Raw genomic sequence first — 27,063 nt, 5'->3', positions numbered from 1 at the left:
TCATGCTAGAAACACCAGTTTATTCATTGTTATTCAAACATTCCAGGAAAGAATGGAATATACAAAAACAAGGTGATGAAATTAACACGCCTCGTCCGGATTTTTTATCTTTTTTGAACCAAATGCTGCAAACCTGCAAACTTTCATTGGCAATGAGTAGCAAGCTATTGCCTCCTCCTTTTCGAAAATCTGTGCTGTGAAAGTGTACATTCTTCCCAGGACCATACCAAATTTGTCGTGGAATTTGCGAATCGAATATGGTTTCGTCCCATCTGCACATTTTAAAACCTGCAAAATAAATATAATTTATTCTTCTTAATTGAACTCAATTTATGTTAATGTGTTTCTATTGTAATGTACGGTCTTCTTCTCCTTATCGTATCATTTTCTACGTGCATACATATATATATATATTTTACATTGGCCTGTGTCGTTGTTCGTTCACGCTGTCGGTTGGGGAACGCGTTCTCGTCACCCTTGTTGGGCTCCAGGAATGATTTTTATTTCCGAATGCACTTTTCCCAATTTCACGTGGAAGGGGGACAATTTTTACTTAGTCATCGCAAGACTTGTCAAACGTCAGGGTCTATCTTTCCAACCTAGAAGATTGGGGGGGGGGGGATTGCGGACACAATATTTCTCCTCAGTAAACGCCAAAAATATTTCAAGCTTTCGATAGCTAACGTCACTCTCACTTCTACTCTGAAGATGAGAGTGACGTTAGTTCTCGAAAGCTTTGGAATCTTCTCCACAACTCACCTCGTCGATAACCCGAGAGAATACTTTCATCAAAGGAAAAAAATGTCTTCAGTAGAAATATTGTTTGAAAGCATTGCATAAAGTGCACAAATCCATACGCTGTGAACATCTGTCTGGTCCATTTCAGTTATCATCAAATAGAAAAAAAAGTCAATTATTGGCTCCCTGTACTGTTCAACTGTGTTAACTAAGCGTAATGTATAACACCATCTGGGTTGTGAAATGGATAGGATGGTTTTCTTTTAATGTTCTTGTGTGTCAAAGTGGATAAGAATACATGGTATTTCATTAATTCCCTAGTACAGCACTAAATCTATACTTGAGCGTAACAGTGCGTAAATAACGCTTTCGGGTCTCGTCCTGGACCTTCTCTTGCAAATCTGCTAAATGTCCCGTCATAAGTTTGAGCAATAATAAATTTATCCTCCAGTTTCTACTTATTGACAATTTTTACAGAAACAAATAACCCGTCAGATATGGGCGCTATTCACCGGATGTTTACATTTCTGTGCTTCCTTGGCGGGGACGGGAACTGCACTTCCGGTTTTGAAAAGGTTAACATGGAATTCAAAGGTGTAAAGGCAAAAAGGCAATGTCTTCGGAAAAGGCGACAATTTTTGTGTGGCTTTGGTTTGAACATGAGATGGGGAAGAAATAATTGTTCTCAGATATCTATGCATCGTTTTCAGACAGACCGGATACGGGAAAATCTGTGCATTGAGGCAGTAAAGCGAAAAGATTGGACACACACATGAGGACGTAGGCTCTGCAGTCGGCACTTCATCAAATTAAATGAAAATATTTTACATGTTTCGAAAATTGTAATTGTAATTGTCTAACGCACATGTGTTGACTAAATTTAAAAGTTGGAACTATTTACAATCATATTATAACAAATTTGCCTTTTGGTTGTTGATAAGCGCTCTCTCCGTGGGCGTCGGGAGGGCTTGTCGAACGGGTCAGTCTATCCCCCCCCCCCTTGGAAATTGGCATCGTTCATTTCAAGTTGCTAAAAAGCAGAAAGTTTGTAGTTTTTATTGTTAATAACAAAAATAAAGTTAACTTGTGTCGTGTATTAAAACACACGCAGATTGCACTCAAGATGTCGAGTAGATTATAAAAGATATGCACCGCATAATCCAATATTATTTATTTAAGAGCAAATTGCCACTTGACAATTTATAATGAACTCCATTTATATAAGCCTAAACACAATCTCCTTCTACAAACATATTGACTATTTCAAAGGTGTTATACACTATATAGTCTATTTACATACGTAGCGTCACACACGACATTCCCACGCGTCGATGAAATTTTGCATTTGCAAAATTTTTGTTACATCTTTTATCTACTTCTTTTTACCATAATCATTGAAATCTAATCTGTCAGGTGGTTTTGGTTTTGGGCTTGGTTGTTTGTGAATGTCCATTCATCAGATTCATCACTTCATCACTCATCCCCATCTTCGCAAATTAGCCAAGAGGCACAAAACGCAAAGTAAAATAAACTAAATCAATCAATCAATCAAACGCAAACATTAGTTCAGCAGGAGATTTTAAATCAACAGTGTTTAGAGCCATTCAGATACTACGGATAACATCTAGGAAAGCTTTATTTAAATCAAAATGCTTGTCATCTTTTCTAGTTTCATATATTTTACATTTCAGAGCACTTTTAATGATTTGAACGTGTTCCTCAGTTTGTCCATTACTACCCGGATGATAATTCGGTGAATGCATCAAAGCAATCCCTTGATATTCACAATATTTCTTGAATTCTGCAGATTGGAAGGGAGGACCATTATCCGTAACTAAGGTGTATGGCTGATTGATTATACCTTGATCTTATCCTCGTCATAAATCCCTTTCCCTGAATGATGTAGACGATACAACTTCACGTTCTGGTCAATTAGTAAATGATTCAACAACGAGAATATGGAAATAATCCATGTGTGCTCTCTCCCAAGGCTTCCTTACGTCTTTCCAATCATTGTATTCTTTCCTGTTCGTATCGGGTTTTACGGCATTTCATACGTTTCATGATCTCACGTGATCTTCAATGTACTTGTCTACGCCAGGCCACCAATATCTTTCACGCAATAGCAAATTCATTTTAACTATTCCATTGTGATTATCATGATATTTCCTTAAAACTTGCTTCCTCGTTACATTAGTTACAATAACTCTAGAACTCCATAGCAATATATCTTCTTCACATTGTAGTTCATTTCTTCTTCTTCTCAGTGCTTCGAACTCATTTGCATCTATATTTGAATCCCTCGTCTGAGATTCTGGCCAACCTTGCATAACGTATCTTTTGACCTGTCTTAACATCATATCTTGTTCTTGCAAAGTTTGGAAGACATCTTTCATACGATCCGGAAGTTTTTTCTTCTATAAATATATATTTGGTTTTAGTTTTTCAGCTATGCACCAGTTACATTTGCTTGACATTTCATAATTTTACAATTTCATAATTTTATAATACAATATTATATTTTGCAATATAGTTGGTAAGTACATATATTATTTCCTTAGTCGGATTCTTCAAAAGTGTTGACAGGGCCTTTGCCCCATTATATCCTGCTTCTTTTCGTTCTCTTAAGAAATAATCACGCGTAGTTACATTTAAGACGATATTCAAATAGACCAGTGGCGTGGAGTGGGATTTTTAAAATTGTTACCGGTTATCAGTAGGACATTTAAGGGAGACTTGGGCACCTCCCCACCTCATGCCCCCCCCCCCCCCCGCCCAATGTATTCTTCCAAGTAGTTCATATAATATTAATCTGGTACGTCTGCAATTCAATACTAGATTTTGGTAAAGTTATTATTCAGGGAAAAAAATGTTGACATAAGGACTGAAGTGAAATCGCAAACATTGGTTGTTTACACAATAATACGTAATTTGATACTTACAGAAACATCGAAGGCTACTTATAGAGCAGATCAATCCGACGACTCTTCTTTGAAAATAGTTATATGATGCTGGGGTCCCGGGTTCGAATCCTGGCTTGGGCATGGATGTTTGTGATGTCTATTCATCAATTTCATCATATCGTCACTCATCCCCATCTTCGCAAATTAGCCAAAAGTGGCACAAGCGAAGCAAAATCAATCAAATCAAATCAAAAAACTTCTATGATGCTGTCATAAAGAGAAGTTTTTCATTTGAATTTGAATTTTTGGGTGCGTCATGGTCCATGTTATCCACACCTGAATTCCACGAGTTTTTTTTCACATGGCACATGGCCAACAAAAGAGTTTCGACAACTGCGAACATCCACATAACCACGGATAGTCGTTATACCACGAAACATTGAAATGTCGGTCATATCCAGCAGAACACTTGGTTTTTAAATCGTTCAAAATAGGCTTTTGCCTCCCTTTCGCCACAATTTCGCCTTTTTCTGCAAAAGAACGAACCGAAAGATTGCTTTAAGATATCTTCTATCGCACGATTACACACACTGTTCAGATAGGATGAACCCGCCACCTCGGAACTCGGAGCAAGCTCCATTAATTAATTGACAATGCCCGAAAACAACTTAGACGAAGGACACCACTCACAAAACTCGCACTGCACAGTTCCTCCCACAAACCGTTGTTTACTTTTGTAACACGTGAAGCACCCTCCTTGCCCCCTCCCCTCTCAGCATCGGCGCTTCCCCAATATTTCCTTCGGAACCTGCAAGAAGTGCAGTTCTACTACTGTTGAGATCTTAGTTCTTTTGAAACCAGATTTGCCCAAATCGCGAAACTTTTCGTTTCAAATAAGACGTATGTAGAGTAGATGTAGTCTTCATCTGTTTCCTAACTACTCCCACTCCCATGTTTCGCTAAATTCACTGAAATCTCATTTCTGACACCACTACTATTTCGTATATTTTACGTCCTTTGCTACCTTTAAGGCTTTCGCTTTATAGGATAATCGTGACGATGAGGATGTATGGTGAATAATTGAAATAAAATTATTATTTCTTTGTGTATATAATTATTATTTTTTATAATTATGTACCGTAAGTAAAATAATAACAACGAACATTGAAATAACCATTTCTTGCTGAGTTATATGATGCTGGGGTCCCGGGTTCGAATCCTGGCTTGGGCATGGATGTTTGTGAATGTCTATTCATCAATTTCATCATTTCATCACTCATCCCCATCTTCGAAAATTAGCCAAAAGTGGCACAAGAAGCGAAGTAAAATAAATCAAATCAAATCAAGGAAAACAAAGGAAATAAAATATATGGTACTGATTGTGTGATGCTCATACGAAAGGAAATGTAAACATAGGTTTTTTTTCTTGATTTAAAATTCAATAATTTTATGGGCAAAAATAGCAAACATTTTGTGTAGAAAAATATAAACCATAAATAGTGTTATTATCATTAAACTGTAAATAAGCATGACAGCTGATATTTTTCGAACTATCAGTAAAAAATCTCCAAAATTCAGCTACAAAGACTGTAAAAATATTTAAGTTAATATTTTAAGTTGCAATTATAGAGTACAACCAGAATGTTTTAGTTTCACTGGAAGAAACGTTACAAAGTAACAAGCAAAATGAAAAATGAAAATTCTTGTTTGTAGGAACACAGATATTGTTAATTTAACAATAGAGTTTTTAGTTTGTCTTTGAAGTTATTGCGATTAGTGAGGGACTTCATGGAAGGAGGAAGTTCATTCCACGCTCTTGCAGCTGAATATGTACATCATGTTTCGAAAAGCACTAGTGTGTGCTTTGGAAGCTCAAGTTTTGATTTTCCCCTTGTTTCGTAATTATGTATTTCCTTTCTGAATTTTAATTTCTGGAATAGGTTTTTAGGTGTTTTGGTTGGTAAAAGATTATGAATAAAACAACACAGATGTAATTTTCAGCGTCTGACCGACCATGTTCAACATTTTGTTTGCGTTTACGGTTAGAAGGATATGATAATAGTTTCATATATGGTATTCGAAACGGAAACATGAATTTTGGACTTTCTGAATTTTGGTTTTGTTTCGAACGGATAGATTGTGTAGAATAGCATTCAAAATACTAATATTGTTAAACCGAAAATAGTGCCATTATCATTAAGCTGTGAATAAGAATGGCAGTTGATATTTTGAAATGATTTTTAAAATAATCGCCAAAATTCAGTTACAAGACAAAAAAATATTTTCAGTTACAATTATGTAGTACATGTAGAATGTTTTATGTTCACTGGAACAAAAGTTAACTGAAGTTATTAGCTATAGTTTTATTAACACACTCAACAACCTTCACAGTAGGTTTATATATACAGAATCAGAAACAAAGAAATTTATATTTACATGTAATTTGTTATTTGCCTTAATCAGCTGTTCAAATATTTTACAAGGCCGTTTACCAGAAAAGCTTTTCTGTAAAAAACAACATATATATCTACATGTGTGGTGGCTAAAACCCATGTAAGCAATCTTAAGCGTATTTTTTTTAAAAAAATATGTAAAAAATCCGATTTGCATAAAAATAATCAATAATGAATTTTAAAAATAAAAATAATGATTTTTATTCAGCCTGACCGAAATTGATGAACTTTGACAGAGTTTTCATTTAGGTACTAAAGAAGCGGTTATCAATGAAATAGGTATAAAATAGACAAAAGCAGTTACTATAAAATGGGTCTTTCGCTCAGAAATGGCCTGACAGGATTTTTAAATGTAAAAGCCTACATTTTTAGGCCCAGGAATAGAAAATGCATTTTTGTGTTAAATTACAAAACAATCTTCGAGTTCAGCGCATCCAATGTTTTTCATAAGTTGGCACCACTGCTTGTATTAAGGGCACGTAGCGTATGTTAAGAGGGTTCTAATATAAAGCCATATTAGGCTTACAGCATAGGCCCAAATTCCCTTGGACAACCGTGCAGTGCAACTAATATAGATTCGGTGAGGAAGAAATTTTCGGATATCAAAGATAGTTTTATTCATTACACTTTGGAATACTTATACATAGTTTTGTTACGATTAAATGTATTTAAATAAATAACAAAAATACAAGGTGTTTCAGAAATAATTGAGGGGTTAAAAAAATGTTTTGCAAGTAAAGTATTCAATTTACGTTAGTGAAACCAGTCCAGAACGATAGAGGAACGCAAACTGTTTGTGTATGTTTTGTTAAGCTGAGAGTTCACTTCACTTCCTGCCGCTAGGCGACACTCAAATCACCCATATCACTCACAGTGTTCTGTGCCATGTTTTGGTCCCCAAGATTAGCAAACCTTACACCGTGGGCTTCTTTTTGTGGGGTTTCATCAAAGACAGGGTATTCGCTTCACAAATGCCGAGGTTTATAGCAGCCTTAAGGGAGCGTATCATCGCGATAGACACTATCGACAGGCTCATGTTGGTTCGAGTGTGGCAAGAACTAGACTATCGTGTCGATGTGTCACCCGTCGTGCACATATTAAACATTTTAATGTGTTAAGAAATGATCGTTCTGGACTAGTTTCATTATCGTCGGTTCAATGCTTTACTTACAATATTTTTTTGTAATCCCTCTATTATTTCTGAAACATCCGGTAAATAACGTCTCCATCATGTTCAAACTGCCGCTTACAGATGGCGCTGAAGTAGTAGTCCTTCCCAAGACCGGTGCACTTCTTTTGCACGTAGATCTGGCAACATGGCACTCCATTGCCGACGGTGCTACCATCTGTTGACGAAATGTTACCTCGCAATTGCCCTTAGTACCGCCTTAACTTCATTCTTGGGCTACTTCAAAGAAAATAACTTACCGGATCCTGAGGGCATTTCAAATCTCTCGCTTGCATGGCCTCTACCACAACGTTTTCGTCTCCGTGATCCTTGGCTACTTGCTCCCCCATGTGTTTGCATCCCTCCTCTTGCACTCCGCTCATTATTGTGGTCTCTCCCTTAACGTCGCCAGTCTCTCTGACATCATAAGCAGCCTATTAGAAGAAAAGTGTATAGAATAAGTTACTATCAGAGCTATAGGCTTCTACGCTCTAAAGCCCGACCGACAAGGGAATAAATTTCAGATTGCCGAAGCCGGAAATCTCCCGCGTGGCAGTCAGAAGCTCTACCGACTACACCACCGGTGATCCAATTAACCAGTACACTCACATGAAAACGATTAGATCAAAGTTAACCGCATTCAATTTTGTGTAAAGCTATGTTAGTGACTGCCACGGTTCAACGGACATCCCTGTAGCGACAGCACGTGCTGTGTTGCCACGTTCAACATACATCTTTACTGCGTTGAATAAAAATCTGTATAAAATAGGTTTCACAATGTGAACTGAAAATGATGATAAGTTTTAAAAACAGCTGGAAAGAGGTTCAAAGCAAAACCAAGATCAAATTTGTAGAACTACCCAATACTAAGACAGAGTTATCTCACAAAATTGATAAGAACTTCTCTTGGCTTCAAAAGACATGTCTGTGCATACGAGCATACTGGCAGTAATTTATTTCCAATTCGACCACTGATCTAATCATGAAGATATTGCCATATGCCTCCCCGATGGCGCAGTGGTAGCGTCCTCGCCTTGTAATCTAGGGGTCCCGGGTTCGATACCCTGTGGAGGCACATAGTGGTTCGGATCCCACTTTAAACTGTAGGTCGAGTGCCGATTAGCCTCTCTGTGCATAAAGTGGACTTAAAACAACAATCCAATCAATAAATCTACTACTAAATGAAAGAATAATTGCAAAATAAGATAATAAATATTTACTATATTCCATTTTAGAGTGGTACGAAAAGTTATACTTACTTCAAGATTGTCACCTTCTTCACCAAACTTCTTTAACACTTCAACGCATCCTAGGATGTAAGCGTTACAATTGTTATCCATCCGAAAGGTCACGTTTATTGCCAATGACCTTTCCTCATCTACATCGCAATTCTCGAAATCACCAATGTAAACTTCGTAGCCTTCACACTGCAAAGAAAAATTAGCCATAGTTTGAGCACGATTGTAAACAATTCACGTAATAAAATTTGTGACAACATAAAAATCAAGCAATGTCTCTTTATGTAACCTCTTCAACGCTTTTATCGACATTGATATTTAGCGTCGTTTTACTTCTACTTTTGACTAATCGCGACGATGAGGATGACTGATGAATAGATGAAATTGATAAAAACATAGAAAAATAAATGATCAAGTGACGAAGTATGTTCGGGAAAAGGCATATTAAAAGAGAACAAAATATCGAAAACTAGAAAAAAGTTACAATCATAGAGAAAAGATACCAATGATATGAATAAGGAAGGAATAAACGGGGTATTCCTTTTTCCAAAAGAAGAGTCAGGTGATCCGCTTGACACACTGGGCGCAAATTAAGAACGTTTACCAATAGGACCTGGAAGTTGATGACCTAAAAAGTATAAAAAAGGACCTCTTAAATGACCTTAAAATAATTTAAAAAATACCTAAAAATTTTAAAGGAGGACCTAAAACAATATTCGCCCTTAAAATGAAAGCTTGATTTTTTTCATAAATTACAAGAGACTAGTTGAATAATTTGATAAAATGTGTTTGGTGGTTTAAACTATCGAAGCAAAGGGGAAAAGCCAATTAAGTGTTTGTAGTTTTCTGTACTTTTACTTCAAGGTTACATAAAATATTCCACAAGGATTTTCTGTGCAAATCATTTGCCTCCTTTGAGAGTGCGCCTCGCACGATACAGTAGTCGGTCAACATCTGAAAATAGAGTTTTGTTTCTTGTGAACGAGATTATATATATATATAATTTTTATGTTGTGACTTTTTGACTTTAAAATCGCAGATTTAAGCGATACTAGTGGCCAACAAGGGAAAATAAATATGTTAGTTATGATAGCATTTAAAATTGATGGAAGAACTGGGAAGGAGAAGAAAGAATTGTCAAATATTATTTTAAAAATGCAATAAAGACTGCAAAAACACTGACAAATGACCTGAGAGCCAAAAAGGTCGGAAAATGAAAAAAGTAATAATAATAATAATAATGCAAAATAAAAACAATGTTTTCTGGTTCTTCTAAGTAATGTTAGACGGAATACTGTAAAGTTTAGCATTGTGTTCAGTGCCAAGAAGGAAAGATGATTTGTCATCAACTTCCTATCCCTATAACCTGTCCCAGCTAACTGTAGAGCAGTGCCGCGCATAGCAGAGAAGGAGGAGGAAAATCGCGTGGTGAAAGCGCAGCATTGCCAACCTTACGGTCCTGACCGTACATGTACGAAGGTACGGTCCAGCCCTTAGTCTGGCTTGTCAAAATTTGCTCTGCAGTTCTATCCCTAATATTTCCCTAAGAAATTCTTAAGCCAATCGTACGAACCTGGAGACAAAAAAAACCGTCTGTTTGCCATGTACGTTCGGTATTATCCTTTTCAAAAGTTGGCAACGCTTACAGAGAAATAGGGTAACTCCCGTCGCCCATTACACAATAACGTTTCTCTCGCTGTTCGTTGGTGGAGCCGTCTCGCGTCACTACTTGCGCAGACTTGTTCTCGATCTCCTGGTCTACAGTTAGCTGGTACGGAGTTTAGTTATGATTGTGCACAAAATTGCTACGTTCAACGGATTAAGAAGTTTTCTTTTACCGAACGTACCGCACGGGATGTTATCCTAATTGCGAACAGTTCTAATGTCGAACATCTGCTGCCTGAACACGAATAACACACTCGAAGGGTTTCGTTGTAATATATAATAGCGAACACATTTTCTGCCTTGGGACTTACCACTTATCACACTTCCTAACACACACTTTTTTTATTTTTTACTTTTTTTTATTTAAAAGACTCAGTTCTACACTTCAGACTAGTCTGTGCCTTATTGGTCACTGGTGGTGTAAACGTTGCAGTTCAAATTGAAGCGTAGAACTTGGAACAGAAAATTTGGCACGATTAAAATCGTCTTCGAGGTATTGTATCCTAATTTAATTTTTTCTATTATTTGGTCTTTTGCGGAGTCCGCAAAAATACTGCGATACAATTTGTCCCTTAATTTGGGCGAATATTGTGTGGAAAGTCTGTATTTTGTGATTTACATAAGAGGTAATCTGAATAATTTGATGTAATTCTTGAATATTTTAAAGCAAAATTCTAATGTAATTGGAAATAGTTACTTACAAATATTAGTCATCATTTTCAATATTTTTTAAATTTTTACTTGGGCTGAGCTGACACCACTTTGAGCCTATACCAATACTTGAAAATTGCAAGAATTAAAATTTGTTCAAAATATTGATCAATATTGATGTGCAAATATTCTTCTCCAATCATATGCATCAATTTACCAAGAAATTTGCTTTAGAATATTCAAGAATTGCATTAAAATATTAAATATACATTTTATGTATTAAAAAAGTACAGTTTAATTTTCATAATTTGTGCAAAATAAAACGAGAATTTGAATTTTGATTTTCAGGATAATTAGACTCCGCTAAAATGTCGGGCGACATTTTTGCTGACCCCTTGAAAGACCAGTATGCCGCAAAAGAATAGGCTTGTATCGGTAGATGAATTTCGAATCCACGACTTTTGCGACACTAGCATTTCTACCGTCATAAGCGACACTGTATGGAAAATATATTCTATGACAGTTGCGACACCGTCATCTGCGACACCAAGTGTAAATAGCTTCCCGTCACACTTTATCCAGGCTTAGGACTGGCAGCATGGAAGCTGGATGTATTTATCCTTTGTCAATGACGGACTTTTTAGATCCCTGGTCAGTATAGGAGCAGACTGCAATCCCTTGTCAATGTAGAAATGTAGAATGCGTCGTTTCTCTTGTAGTTGAACCAACATATTACTATTTTCATTCTAATTTCTGATCGTACGCCATTCTCCTCAAAAAGCGCTTAAGAGTTCTATGCATTTCATAGTCGGCAAACGCTCTTTATATTCTCTCATCTAATGTAATGTACTGACGTCGTCTACGTTTTCCTTTAAGATTCAAGGCCCTCCTCTCACATAAGTAGTCGTTGTACACAGCTTCTAATCTTAAAGTCTTCACTAATTGGTACACGTTAGGACTTGACTTTTCCGTCAATACATTAACTGTATGGTTCCATCCCTCGACTGCATTGTTAGTCCTGTGCCGCTGTTGGGAGCAGTTCCACATGGAAATGTCGTAAACAGAGTTGTTCATCCACTGTTCAACGAAAGAATCCAAAAAAATTATCCATGTCGTGGGTTGGCGCATCTTCCATCACACACAGCCATCCATCATCGACGTCAGCCACAGGGAGGTAAGCCAGAGCTGAACACATTCTTATACACGTCTGGATCCGTTTTGTAATCGTTTGTCAGTCCCAACTCCTGCACCTTTCGCCACAAACATTGGTTAAAGTGATAATTACAACCACTGATCTGAGTCTCGGGAAATACTTTCTTCAGAGACGGTATTGCTGCTGCACGTACGCAAATGTCGCTAATTCTGGTAAACAAATTAGAAATCTAGAGGAAAATCCAAGCAGAGTCGCTTATGACGGGAAGAAAAACAGTTTTTGCCTTAGTGTCGCAAATGACGGTGTGGGAAATGTCGGAACTCCATGAATTTCAACCGATACTTCCCGATACCACTGTATTGACCAGATACCGATTCAGTCCTAATTATTAAAATTATCAAGCATTGATGGAGCTGTAACAATATCGACATTAGTGCGGGTATCGGCTCAACACTAGTAATTATGAAATATTTCATTGTGCATTCCCCCCCTCCTTCCCACAACAGAATGCAGCTATGTAAATTCCACCTTTACAATTTCAGTTGCTTACGCCAGTGATTTAGGCATTGTTCGTAATAACCCCGCAATAGCATTGTCCAAGTGAACAAGCACACCTTTATGTTCTTTCCTGTAGCGAGACAAGCCGAGGCCTCCGAGATGCGTATACTTCGTGTATACTCCGTATACGGGCCGCAACCTGATGGCGTCAAAATATTAATCGTGTGTTTTGGCGAAATACATGTATTTGAATGAGCGAGTTGTTCTAAAATTTGTTCCTGTAAATGTATTTATTTCACAGTAATAATAATAATAATTATCGCAAATTAAACATATTATGTCCTGATCAGTTACAAGTAAAGGTATGCGATTATATGTAATACAACATTTAATTACACGTTAGTAAAAAAAAAAAAAAGTGTGTTCAACCAGCGCGAAATACATTTAAGAATTTGTGTATGGTAATATTAATTACACAGATGCCGAACTTGTAACTACTAATTATATTCCTTTAATTAACACGAAAAAATGTTGATAGTTATTCTATGTCCGTATTATTGCTCATAAGTTGTCTGAAATTGTGTAGTTCAAAGTTCAAAAGTCACGTCTTAAAAAACATTTAATTTACTAAGCCACTTACTTCTTCAAGCTCTGTTCCGGTTTACAAAAATACATCACTTGAAACTTGAAAGAAATGTAATGTACGTACATCAATGGAATTTTACGACTTCGTTAAATTAGCCTATTGGACAAATACATTGTGGATAATTTTATACCTTTGTACTCAGTAATGGACGTTATATTTTCTCTTTGTCGGTTATTTCTGTCAAGGACAGAAATAAATCTTTATGATTATTGCGATGTAGTTAGTGAACTATTACAAAAATGTGTACTTGCGTCTCCAACATTTAAGCTAATTGGAAATATAGAACAAAAAGCTGTAGACAAGTTGCTTAAGTGAAAATTTACTAGTTTACAAACAATCTGAATAACGATTCGTTTCGTACACTTGCACAGTCAGTCATTGTGATTTCATGTAACCTATTTGCTTTATTTAAATTTATACTCTGTATAAAAATAGGAAAGCGAGATTTTATCTCAACCTGTTCTAAATATCACAAGTACAAGGGGCAATGTCAGCATGGTACGATTTCAATACATGTCCAAGTACAGTTACAAGTAAATTGTCCTTGTGAGGGATGAATGAAATACACGCTGATATTCCTAAAACTTACGCCGTATCCTGGAAAATAACTTGTCTCTTATTTTTTACCATATCTAGCTTGTCTACCGAAAAGAGATATAATTATATGGATTTTAGAATACGAATTTCTTCTAACAATATCGTATCATTATGTATCATGTGTTAACTTGCATCATCTCAACCTAGACTCCTCCTACTTTTATGCGTGCCACTCCACTTTACCTCTGCAATAACTGGAAAATGCATTATGCTGAAGTTAACAGATTCTTTAATGTTTCCTGCCTGCTACGAGACTAAAGCGTAACTCGAAAATGAGAGGTAAGCTACGATATTTTCATGATAGATCATGAGGTTTATTGTGTTCTCCTGCTTTTTGCTTTGACTTCTTAATTAAAGTAAGTCGCTTACATTAATATTCCCATTTTCCGTGTGATCGTAAATCATAGGCTTTAATTACTGTTAGATCATTTAAGGTTAGTGTTCTTAGCATCCAGGTATTTCGAATAGGTTAGACTAGTAAGTTTGCTGCGGCAACACTTTACTATAAGTGAGACGGATTTCTTCAAATTTACAGGAGAACGTACTTACGCAAATCATTTTCTGTAGCGTTGTTGAAGTTCGGTAATATAATTTTGATCCATTTTAATGCGAATGCATGTGGTTTTCTACGAAAATCTCTTCGCTATTGCAGCTGCCGCCATTTGCTTTCTGCACGAGAGCACAATGTTCCGTGTGTTAGATAGCGTAAACCCCATAGTCAGTGTTTCAAACCACGCCGTGTTAGCGCCACAAGATGACGTGTCGAGGATGAGTCGTGAAGTTGTTGCTGGGTGTGGTAGATGCCGTGGGATTTGTAATTCAACAAGGAATCTTGAAGAATGAAGTGGAATGCAGAACGTGGAAAGTTAAAATTCAAAATAATTCCGTGTATTTTCTGTCATCGAAAAAAACCGATGTTGTCCGTATATGCTAAATTGAACGAAATGAGTGCTAATGGAACCTAACCCAAGAGGCCTAACCTAACTTCGTCCCCATGATGGTTCGTGGGGCTATCGTGAATATTTGGGGCTAACGTCAATGGTCTCATAATTACTCTTTATGTCAAAAATTGAACTTTTTTCCGTGAAAAAATTTCGTGAAGTGTTTTTAATTTTTTTTTTTTAATTTAGGTATTTTTTGGTGAACAAGGCTGCAACACTGCATGTACACTCCAAATCGACAAAACACTGGCACAACGCGCGATGAACGGATAAGCTATCGCCATATTGTATGTGGAAATAAGGAAGAACAGCAAGTACTCTTTAATGTAAGAAATATACATTATTTTCGTTAGAAATTCATTATTTCACCTAAAGAAATGTTCCGCAATGCAGAATAGTACGTTAGCAATCTAAAAAAGTGCGAAATAAATGATTTAGAGGTGTCTCCCCTATAGTAAAGTAGTACCAATTTGCTGCATTAGTATATGTACACTTTCTGTCTTTGCTTGATTTAACATTTTAATACGACACATGGTTTTAAAAAATTGTAAACTTAACCTTCAAACCAAACCAGTCAAACTTGTGCAACCAAATATATATTGGATTTCTAGAAAATTAAAAATATAGTCAAGTTACACGGGAATTCAGTTTCCAAAGTTCTATGACGAGTTGTCATAAGGCATTTTGGTTGTTAAGTTTCGTGCGTGCATGTTGGAATAAAATAACTCTCAACTCACGTCCAAAGACGATGCACTCTTATAGTGTGGAGAATTCACGACAGGTGGAAGGTTAATGCAGTAATAAATCTTGGTTGCTTCCGTGGTTACGCGAATAGTCGCTAGATGGCTCTGGCTGGTGTACATATTTAAATTGTAAATGCTCGGTTTACGCCTTAACTAATGGTCAGTTGCCTAACAAAGTAAATTCCATTGTTGATTAAGCCCCATGGCACTTAACTTGGTTTTGAAATTATCATACTTGTCAATCCTTTGTTTGAAATCCGATTTTCTTGCGGTTTCCTTATGCACAGGGACATTTTGAAGTGCCGGCCGCTGCACGCATGGGCAATTTGCAGTTATGGCGGAAAATTATAAAATTTACAGGGTTTTCATCTAAGTATCGACGTATATCAAAAAGTAACATTTGAAAATGCATTACAAAAGGATTCTTAACACGTACACATGCATGTTAACGTTTGTTTCTCAAACAAAACAGTTCGAGTCTCGTTGCATGTTTCGTAGTGTTAAATGTACATGATAAAGTTTCAGGAAAAGCGCAAAGTAGTATAAACAGCCTTGATATACTACTTGGTGACTTCATTTTGTCTGTGAACGGATTAAAGTTACATTGATTTGTGTGTTGTCGGTTATTGTGTGATTTGGTGGATTGAAATTGTGTTTAATTTGTGTCAATTAAGCGTGTGTGATCTTCGAGAAGATATATAAGAATATAAGTAAGAAGTAAAGTAAAAGGCCGTTTAAGGTCTACAAACAGAGTCCAAATGGAAGAAGACTCAAACGATAGTCATAATGCTGCATTAATGCATGAAAATGCTAGTGTTCAAGTTAGTTATGTGGATCCTGATGTTCCTCCTTCTCCGGCACAATATATCGAAGTGGATAACATCAATAGTGAGGAGTATCAATGTAATAATTCACAAGAAGGATCAATGTCTCAAAACACAGAAAATTGTATCAAATCTCAGAACAGAAGGATCTCCTATCAGAATTTATATGAACTCGACAGCTCTGGCCCATACATTGTCTTGATAGAGGGTATAGGGAAAAATATTGGAAATCTAGCTGGGGGAAGCCTGGGAAATAAATTTAGGAAGGCAGAAATACCAGTGAAACATATTGATCAATGTGGTCGTAATAGAGTTAGAATTACGTTTAAATCTGCTCTGGAGGCAAACAAATTCGTCAAAAATACAAAATTTCAAGCTGAGCTCTCGATCAAATCTCGTATACCGCAATCTTTACTTCAACGAGAAGGACTAGTTTACGGGATAGAATATGATGTTAGCGAGCAGGATGTACTTGATGGCGTTCAATCGCCTATCCCAGTCATTGACGTCAAACCCATGAAAAAGAGGTTGTGGAAAAATGATGGAACATTTTTGCTACGAGATACAAAACTTATATGTCTGACATTTTTGGGGCGTATAATTCCCCAAAAAATAATCATAAATAGCATGATATATGAAGTTAATCCAAGGTAAAAAGCTGTTCTTCAGTGCAGACAATGTTTCAGATATGCACACACGGCAACTCAGTGCCGTTCCCAACCAAAATGCGCAACCTGCGGAGACAATAAGCATGGTTCCTCCTGTAACCTACCAGCAAAATGCTCCAATTGCCAAGGAGCTCATTCAGCTCTTGATCAAAATTGTCCAATGTGGCAAAGAGAACAACAAATACAGGAGCGAATGGCGAACGATAATCTCCCTTACCGTGAGGTTAGAGAAATTATTGAAGGCACATATATACAACCACCATCTACAGAGGAAATTCTGAATCCCATTGTAAACAAAACAGATTTTCCTCCTATTCAGTTTCGTGCCCGACTAAATACTTCACCTAGAGGCTCAAAAATTCCAAATCATAATGCACAACCTACCCTTACATCTAAACCTATCATAATTGCAAATCACAGCCCCAACATTAATAAATGGCAAAATCATTCTGTTGGATCAAATTTAACTCCAGTTGCTTTAACGTTTCATCATCCTATTCCACATACATCAGGGAAGACGATAGAAGTACATAAAAATATCAGAGTGACACCAAAAGAAAAAAGGAAACATCCTAGGAAACCAAGGATACATACTCATTCCAACCCTTCCACACCATCAATTACAGATACTTCTTCTGCTGAGTCAGAACCCAAGACCTCTTTAAATATAGCACAAAATGCTTATTCTAATTCTAGCTCCTCAAGGGTACAGCATGCTAATTCAATAGATAAAAACTTAGAACAATTATCCTCTTATCTCCCATCTGAAAATATTCAAGAGGTTTACACCTCATTATTAAAGACAATACCGCTTCTATGGTCTACTCTTGTGCAAATAAAAGAATTACAGCAACAGAAACTTCTTTTACAACATATTAATACCCTATCTACAAACCTGCTGGCCGTTTTACAGAATCTCACCTCATAATAAATCAATTATATAAAAGTTGACTAATATGACATTATTACTTCAATGGAGTGTCAATAGTTTCTCTGCACGTAAACCAGATCTACTAAATCTAGTGACGGAAAGACACCCTTTAATACTATGTTTACAAGAAACTAAGGGTCGTCAGCAAGAAATATATAGAATTTCCCATTATCATTGTATAGGACCTCCATACAAAGATACGGAACGGGGAATTGGTATATATGTCCATGAAAAGGTAGCCTACCAGGAAATACAATTACATAAACATAAAAAACTATTCCAGAATTATAAAGTAGAAGCAAGAGCAATCCAAATTTACATAGCAGGATATAAAATTACGATAATCAATGTGTATATTCCTTCCAATTACAATTCTCAAAATATAAAACAAACTGATTTACAAGCTTTAACATTCAACATACCCAGTCCTTATTTAATTGTCGGGGACTTTAATGGGCATCACGATGCTTGGGGTATGCATACAGCAGATAGACTTGGCACTAGTATAGTGGATTGGATGGACGACAACTCTTTCATCGTTTTAAATGATGGATCACCAACACATATACCTCGAAATGGAAGTAATCCAACATCAATTGATCTAACTATAACATCGGACTCATTATTCCCTCAATTTCAGTGGTTCATAGAGGATGAACTCCATGGTAGCGATCATTTTCCCATATATATTCGTGCCCAATTTTTACCAAGCCAACTTTTTCCCCCCGTCCAATTACCAATTCTCCGCTGGAAAACTAACAATGTAAAATGGGAATTATATAAAATATTAATAGATTCCTTTATTTTAAGAAAACATCTTACTTCCTCCCAGCCTATATCTTATTCACTGCTACTTCAATATATTACTAAAGCTTTAGATATACTAACCTCGCGTAAAAATACTCATTGTGAAACAATGGACGACAGAATGTGAAGAGGCAAAATCAAATAGAAAAATCAGAGAAAAACAATATGCCTCATGTCCCAATCCTGAAAACCTCATATCATGGAAAAAGTCCGTAGCTCAAGCACGAAAAATATACTTACAAACCAAACGACAAGCATGGATTAACTACTGTAATTCGATAGACATGCAGGAATCATCCCGAAATATTTGGCATAAATTCAATTCTTTACGCAAACCACGTTCTCCTCAAAAAAGACCGATAGATGACAGTTGGCAACATCAATTTCTCTCCCAATTAACTCCACCATTTGTTCACCTACATTATGATAATAACGAGAATCTCCCTTCAAAATTTACAAAAGATTTTCCACCTGTAACCCGAGAGGAATTAACAACAATTCTTAAAAATGTGAAAAACACAGCACCAGGTCTTGATGGTATTCCGTACCAGGCCATAACACATTTACCGAATACCGGAACAGATATTCTTGTTTCACATTACAACAATATATATCAAACCGGCATAGTTCCGTTAGAATGGAAAAATCATGTAGTTGTTCCAATTTTAAAAGCAAACAAATCTCCGGACCATGCATCCTCATACAGACCAATAGTACTAATTTCAGTTTTGGAAAAAATATTTGAGCGCACAATGAAAAATAGACTATCCTGGTTATTAGAACGTGAAATTTTTTTTCATTCCACACAATTTGGATTTCGAACTAATCTTAGTAGTCAAGATGCTATAGCCACTCTAACAGCAGCAATTCAAAATAGTAAAATTACACGTTCCTACTGTTTCAGTTTGTTTATAGATATTGAAAAAGCTTATGATTCTATAAATTTAAATAATCTTTGTCATAAATTAGAGAATCTTCATATACATCCAAAACTTTCAACAATTGTGTGGAATCTATATTCCAACAGGATTATATTCGGATGGTTCGCCGACAAACTAAGCGATCCTCGTTCCACTTCAATCGGCATACCTCAAGGCTCACCTCTGAGCCCTCTCTTATTTAATATCTATACGAATGAGATACATGCATTACCAATTCTACCATTTCATCCCCTTCAGTATGCAGATGATTTATGTTTCTATAACATTACAGATGATGCTACTCAAGGTATAATAGCAATGCAGAATTTAATCGCCATCATAAGAGCGTGGTTTTTCAAAGAAGGATTATCCATCAGCGAAACAAAATCAAAAATTATTTGTTTTAATAATAAACGATTGGATACTCATCCTAACAATATACCACACATTTCTAATATCCCAGTAATAGAAATACATAAATATTTAGGTATACATTTTGACAGGCGATTCACATGGAATACACACATCACGCATTTAATCAATAAAGGCCGTAAAATAATAAATATACTCCGTAGTATCACAACAATTAAATGGGGTGGCCACCCCAAAATCTTACTGCTATTTTATAGGAATTGTTTTCGATCAAACTTTGAGTATGCAGCCTTTAGTTATGGGGGTGCAAAATTAAGTCTTTTAGACAAAATAGACATACTACAGAGAAAAGCTTTGAGGACCTGCTTAGGTCTCATGCAGTCCTGTCCTAATGTCAGTGTATATATGGAAAGCAGAGAAACTAGTTTGACACATAGACGGATCCAATTAACAATAAAATTTCTGCTCAAAACCTGGGAAAATCATACGCACCCATTCAATAAATTATTTGAAATACAAAAACAATGGACAGAAAATAAAGCCATAGATCCTAAACACACATTCTTTTATTTTGTATATTGCCAATACATAGACCTGGAATCACGTGCAAAGTCTTTTACCTTCCAACATCCTTTAATTTATCAATTAGACATACCCTTATATACCCAATGCAATATCCATTTCAGGGATTTAGGAAGACATATCATGTATAAAGAGAAATGGCCAACATACCTAATCATATATACTGATGGATCCAAAGACCGCCTAGGTGTGGGTTGTGTTTATTTCATTCCAGATCAAAATATAAACAAACAATTCCGTTTACCACCTGACACTTCTATTTTCACTGCAAAAAGTTATGCAATATATAAAGCTCTCACATACGCTATCCATAATAATTACACAAAAATTCTCATCATAACAGATGCTTTAAGCGTATTAATGGCGCTGAGTTCCTCATATCCTCAGATTTGTAAACATCCTTTATTCATCATACTTATAATCCAACAAACTCAGTATGCTAATGGAAGAAATATCAACGTCCAGTTTAGTTACGTAAAGGCTCACCAAGTAAACACGGGAAATGAACGTGTGGACACATATGCCAAAGCCGCTCGATCATCGGAATCTACCTCACTTGCGAGACTTCCATGCACGGACCTTCTTCCAAGAGTTAAATATAAACTTCAAGATAAATGGAAACAGTGGTGTATAGAACAATTTCAATCCACGGGCAACACATATAAATGGTTTGCAGAACATTCACAAAACAAACCTTGGTACAGTGGGATCCATGAGTATTACCGTGCAAATTGTCCATCAGCATGTTCGTGCACTTCATTTGATCCAATAAGAGCTTCAGGAATTAAAAGAAAACTCAAAACAAGCTGTTGACAACTTCTGCACCAGCATACATAAGAATCTATCGCTTAAAAACACATAGGATGTAAGAGAAAAATTAATGAAAATAGTCATGGACAATTTGGACGGTAATACTCATGGATCCCACTGTACTACCCATATAATTTTCCAAGATCAGTTATTACTTTTATAACACGTCTACGTACAGGTCATGTTCGCACTAATGATCATTTATCACGACTACATATTACAACAAAACAAGCCTGCGCATGTGGAGAAGATAATCAAGATGCTACACATCTCTTTTTACAATGTCCCAATTTCGACAGAGAACGAGATAAATTATATAGTGGTTTACGTCGAAATAGAATTCCATTCCCTACATCTCTTACTGCCCTGCTCACGGACCCTACTCCTCCCACCATATGGCTTCTTTATGGATATGCAAGAAGATGTAATTTGACGATCTAACAAACAGTATAAATAAATATCAATAGATGTTTTTTTTTTTCATTCTTGTGAAATATAAGTGAATAGCGAACTAAATACATTAAAAAAAAAACTCAGGAAGATGACTAAAATCGACTACCAGTTGATAGGGTCAGAAAAAGAAGAAGAAGAAGAAGAAGAAGAATTCTCAAACATGTAAATTGGTGATTTGTCAAAACAATCGTGCTGTGCACAAAAGGATGGGGGAACGAGTAGAGGAAGAAAGAGAAGAGAGCGCGGGATGGTGGTCATCGTTTGCCAGATGAGGGGAAGGAGTGCAGACGCTAATTTTGCACGTTTGCCGGAACTTTTGCATCGCCCGAAGAATAAATGATTATTCAGTCTGACGGGTATTTGAAGTGTTACATATCGGCTACAAAGAATCGAGGAATCAAGTCTTCGCCACCGAATTCTGAAGAGAAAAAGGTGAACCTGGGATTCTGGTTGCCAAGATAAGTAACTGGCCAGGAAGGTAAGGTGCACATTGCTTAAGAGTTTTCCTTCTGGAATTTCGATGCCGAATTGCACCCTGAAGAAACGCAGTAAGTTGATATTTCATTTCCACTATTTGATACGGAATTTCGAGTGAACTTGGTGCAATTTAGTTGTTGCTTGGAGACGTAGCGCTGCAGATAGAATAATATAAAAGAACAAAATGGGCGACGCCGCCATCTTTAATAAAAGGTGATTTTCGAGTGTTCTTATCAAAATAACAAGAACTCCCGTGTATTACGAAGGTGCACATTGCTAAAAACGAGTTATAAGATACATACGGGTTGTTTTAGTGAAGAGATAATTGACATTTTTGAATAAAGGTTGCTTCTGCGCGTATGAATGTTCACGTGACGCAGATTCTGGTATGCTTCGATTTTGCAACCTAACTTATACGAGTAAATATGTTGCTTCGCAATATCACTTGTGCAGATTGAAAATCTAACAGGTTCTTCTTGGGGTTCTTCAAGTAAATAGGACTGAATATGTACATAACCCCTGGAGGCATTTATTAATGTATATTTGAACATAAAAATGATATGTGGTTTGCCTAAGCATTTGAGAATTGTTTGCATGCATGATCTCAATAGCATTAAGAGAGAAATTTTACACTAACTATTGTGTTCTATATAGCACGAATCTGAGTGCTGTTGTAATAGCTGAGTTAGCGTTGAATTAATATTAAAGTAAGAAATTCAGCGGTGCACCATAACGTTATTTTTAATGTAAACAAATGCAATTGCTTTTCAATTAAATGCTTAACTCAAGTTCTTTCAAAAATTCTTTACGCGTTCTTTTAAATCAGCTTACTGGTAATTAGAGCATGTAACTTACGTGTGTCTCGTTAATTCAATAAATTGACTTATTGTTTCTTGTATATATATTACTGTTATTTTACATTAACTCTCTTATGTGTTTCGTTAATCGCGATAGTGCAATAAATGTCTAATTCTTTCATTTCAGAGGGGGGAATTCCGCATGTGTCCGACAAATGGATTGGTGTTGCTACTATTGATAGTGGGTGTTGTGATCTGTAAATTTGGTATTTTGAACTTGACGTCCTAAGGTATAGAATTTTATTTCGCGGTAATTTGCAGGCGTTACCAGCGTTATCAGGCAAAACCATTCAAGCTTTTCACAAGATTGTTGAAACTTAATTATTGAGTCGTTGCTGCCGCGGAAGATCCCGGTTTAAACCAATAAGTTTGAACAATTTTTCTTGTGAACAAATAAGTTTGAACGAATGTTATTTAGCTCTTCACAGTTCGAAAGTTTATTTATTACCAAATTCCAATCTTACAAGCTCTTTCCTCAACCTAACTTTTACAATATTATCTTACTGCATAAGTTGAATCGTAAGGGTCGGTTCCACAGCAATTCAATAACAATTATATATTAACGATGATAACTCTTTAGGAATTTACAGTAAGTTTCAATGTAGGATCATATTTTATCTCTATCGAATATTTTGTCCTTGGTAATTTGAAAAATGAAGGTACATTATGCAGAACGGCAAAGGTTGGATTTTACTTTTATCAACATTATTCACGTATTTTGTAATGCCGTATAACATTTGAAATGTTCTTGATGTGATAGCAACGTTCTGAATGAATAAAAAAGGACGATTCAGTCAGAAAAATAAATGCTACAAATTGACTATAGTTGACTTGTCCTGTAACGTCACGGAAGCTGGTTTGTGGCCCGTATATAAGTACCGTGCGTTCATTTCGATCTTCAGCCGAGAGATCGGGAGAAGCGTGGCGGGCGGCGCTGACGGAGATGCCGACATTTGCGGCCTGTAATGCCCGCTTATTTTTATGGACATACGCAGACATTTTTATAAATATTGCAAAACGTGCACTAACCTGTGTTATAACACGCAAAAGTTCTTCTGTAATTCATCCAAGTTCTGCCCTTATATACACAAATAAATACGCTTTAGAAACGATGTTAAGAGCGACATATAATAAAACATTTTAATCATAGTATTGACCAGTAACGTCCTGCTTAAGTTTATATCCTTGAAAGAATTTTGTGTCGATGGGGATCGTTTGGAGGTTTCGAATGTGCAACACTGTATCAAGATTACGCTGCAGACGAAACCGTTAAAAGTCAATGGTTTTCGTGAGCTTCCTTGTAATCCGAAATCTCCGAGCTCGAGTTTTTTGTTCCTTCGCGACTAGATGAAGACAGACCTGTGAATATAGTGGCGAGCAGATGTAAACCAAGAGCGTGTTAATTTCGTACTGTGCACAAGTGTGTTATTCTTGGTTACTTGCCGTTACTTGTTTGTGTTATTGCATTGTTTATGTGTGTTGTGTCAGTGAGACGATTGGAATGCCAGCCGCAAGGTTCGCGTTAGAACAAAGAACTTTTATGTATGACACTTACGTGAAAATAGACTCGTGTCGAGACGTGTGTAGGCAATTTGTACAGAAATTCCCAGGTGTTTCACCTCCACATAGAGATACTGTTAGACATCTTGTCCTTAAATTACGAGAAACTGGATCGTTAAATTTTAAAACAACTAAGCAAAAACGACGGATTCTAACCGAAGCAAAACTCGATGAAATTGGTGCAGCGTTAGAACGTTCTCCAAACAAACCTCTACGCCTTGTTTCACAGGAGATGGGCGTGTCAAAATCATCAGCACATACAGCCACTAAGCTACTAAAATTATAACCGTACTCTTATAACACAGGTTAGTGCTCGTTTTGCAATATTTATATAAATGTCTGCATACGTCCATAAAAATAAGCGGGCATTACATGCCGCAAATGTCGGCATCTCCGTCAGCGGCGCGCGCCACGCTTCTCCCGATCTTTCGGCTGAAGATCGAAATGAACGCACGATATCTCGGAGACCCCGGACAAGCGCCTGAGTTGAATAGCACCATAAAAACACCGTTCCTACCGACGGTAGTTATATTGCTGTTTGTTCTGTAGGAATAGTTACAATCAGAGAACATATTTATATGTAAATATATATTTATGTATGAAGCTGAAATCAGTTGCATTTTCTATTATCTTTTGGCATCATGATACAGAGACTCTAAAATTTCAGCTTTTATTTTCCATATTTCTACATGTATTAGGTTTTGGATCATATTTTATATATTTTAGTAATTTTTACATATTATTTGCATATTTCAGATCATTTCTCAATATATACTACTCCATATTCGTGCAATAACTACATGTTTTCGTGGGACCGATACAGTTGGGTGAATTTCTGCGAAATAACTGACAAATCTGAAATACACTCCCTTTACTTTTTGCGAAGTTGAGAGCAGTTTTAGTCAATATAAATCCATCTTAGGAGACAACAGAAGGAAATTTACATTCAGATCCTTACCATATATTTCTTTATACATTGCTTTGGAAATAGAAAATGAAAACACATTTTGTGTTGTTAAGCAATTAATGTCAATTCTGTATTTTATGCACCTCGTGTAGTGTCTTTTATTATTAAAAAGTAAATTTTTGCAATTTTAAATGAATAACTAACTTCATATTTTGGTAAAAATAACTAAATATATATTTATATATTTAGCACATTTTTGCTACATACGAAATCCGTCACATGGCTATAATGTATGTGTCGGAAAGATGTCACCAGAAGAAAATAATAATCTGTGCTAAAAATAGTCCGTAATTTGTATTGTATTAAAATCTGTCTTATTATATTCAACGGTGTTCGTCTATCATTTTTATTTAATCCTTCTCCATATTCGAGTGACTATACGTTTATTTTTTAAAACATGAATGTGATTTATTGTGTTGAACAATTCGATCACTGCTTTGTTATCACAGTTTACTATGATTCCTATGGATTAATATGTGGTTATTACTGCAAGAAGAAGAAGAAGAAGTGGTTCCTATGGTCCTAATACTTAAATGCAATAGATATGGGAAAAACTGCTTAGGGGTAATCCCAAATAAAATGTAAATAAAAATAAATACTTAAATGCTTTTCGCTAGAATATTAAATGTTTCGTTCATCTGCATCCTTCCAGGATTCAGTCGATCAGGAAAATCAGCGTTGTCTCTTGATGTGTTTTAGCCGGACCTCGTGGCTGAGTGGTTACCCGATCGTGCTTCGACCCCAGGAGTCCCGGGTTGAATCCCGCTCGGGCATGGTTGTTTGTAAATGTTCATTCATCAATTCATGTTTTGTGGAAGTAAGCAGCTATTAAAAATATGAAAGGGTAAGTGGACAAACTTAGACGGATTAAAGCTTTCTAAAGATATCATTTCAACCCACCATAAATTGTAAAAGAGAGATCACCTAAAATTGCAACTTACTGAACACCTATACAGAGCAATCACCTATTTGTGAAACATATCTGCTATTCAAAGGATATAAGGGTAAATTAGATCGACTGTAATAGCGAGATTCGGTTTTTCAAAGGAAGTCACTGAACACACAAAGTGATAAATTGCCATATCTGAATGGAAATATCGTTCAAAATGTACAGATGTAACAAAATCAAGTGTGATCAGATGAAATAGAAGATAGTACTTCAAGGAATATTAAGTTATATATTCATCTTATCCGAAAGGAATTCCAACACTTTGAACACCTGTAAAGACATTCACCACATCTGTAAGAAGTTGCTATTAAAAGTGTGCAAGGGCATAAGTGGATCAATTATGTGGGAAAAAAATAACGTAACTTACTATTGCCTTTGCTGCGAAAGTCGAAGGAAGAATAAAGGTAAAACTGAAACATCCAAGAAGAAATACAGTGGGCGTCATTTTCCTCCAAAGTCTCTTCTCCTCCAGGTGGAATAAATTTACAAGGG

At 36.2% G+C, this 27,063-nt stretch overlaps 1 protein-coding gene across 1 annotated transcript; it reads right to left on the bottom strand.

Annotated features, from left to right (window-relative positions):
• Window positions 1–27,063, bottom strand: LOC145994206 (uncharacterized). The gene is made up of 4 exons (XM_083130302.1): window positions 26,939–27,063; window positions 8,522–8,689; window positions 7,523–7,696; window positions 1–288 (listed from the first exon to the last, which is right to left on the bottom strand). The coding sequence occupies exons 1-4, from the start codon at window positions 27,014–27,016 to the stop codon at window positions 82–84; spliced, it is 627 nt and encodes a 208-aa protein (XP_082986428.1). The 5' UTR covers window positions 27,017–27,063; the 3' UTR covers window positions 1–81.

The sequence above is a fragment of the Lepisma saccharinum genome, chromosome 10 (genome assembly GCF_977018435.1).
Source record: "Lepisma saccharinum chromosome 10, izLepSacc3.1, whole genome shotgun sequence".
Classification (NCBI taxonomy): Eukaryota; Metazoa; Arthropoda; class Insecta; order Zygentoma; family Lepismatidae; genus Lepisma; species Lepisma saccharinum.
Note: the sequence above shows the minus strand (reverse complement) of the source record. Positions and strands in the feature narration are given on the sequence as shown.

Excerpts from the sequence above, each read along its gene's own strand:
- LOC145994206 (XM_083130302.1), bottom strand. The coding sequence starts at position 27,016 with ATGACGCCCACTGTATTTCTTCTTGGATGTTTCAGTTTTACCTTTATT. Across the intron at positions 8,690-26,938 it reads CTTTCGCAGCAAAGGCAATA|TGTGAAGGCTACGAAGTTTA; the intron begins GTAAGTTACGTT and ends TTTTCTTTGCAG. Across the intron at positions 7,697-8,521 it reads AAGAAGGTGACAATCTTGAA|GCTGCTTATGATGTCAGAGA; the intron begins GTAAGTATAACT and ends TTCTTCTAATAG.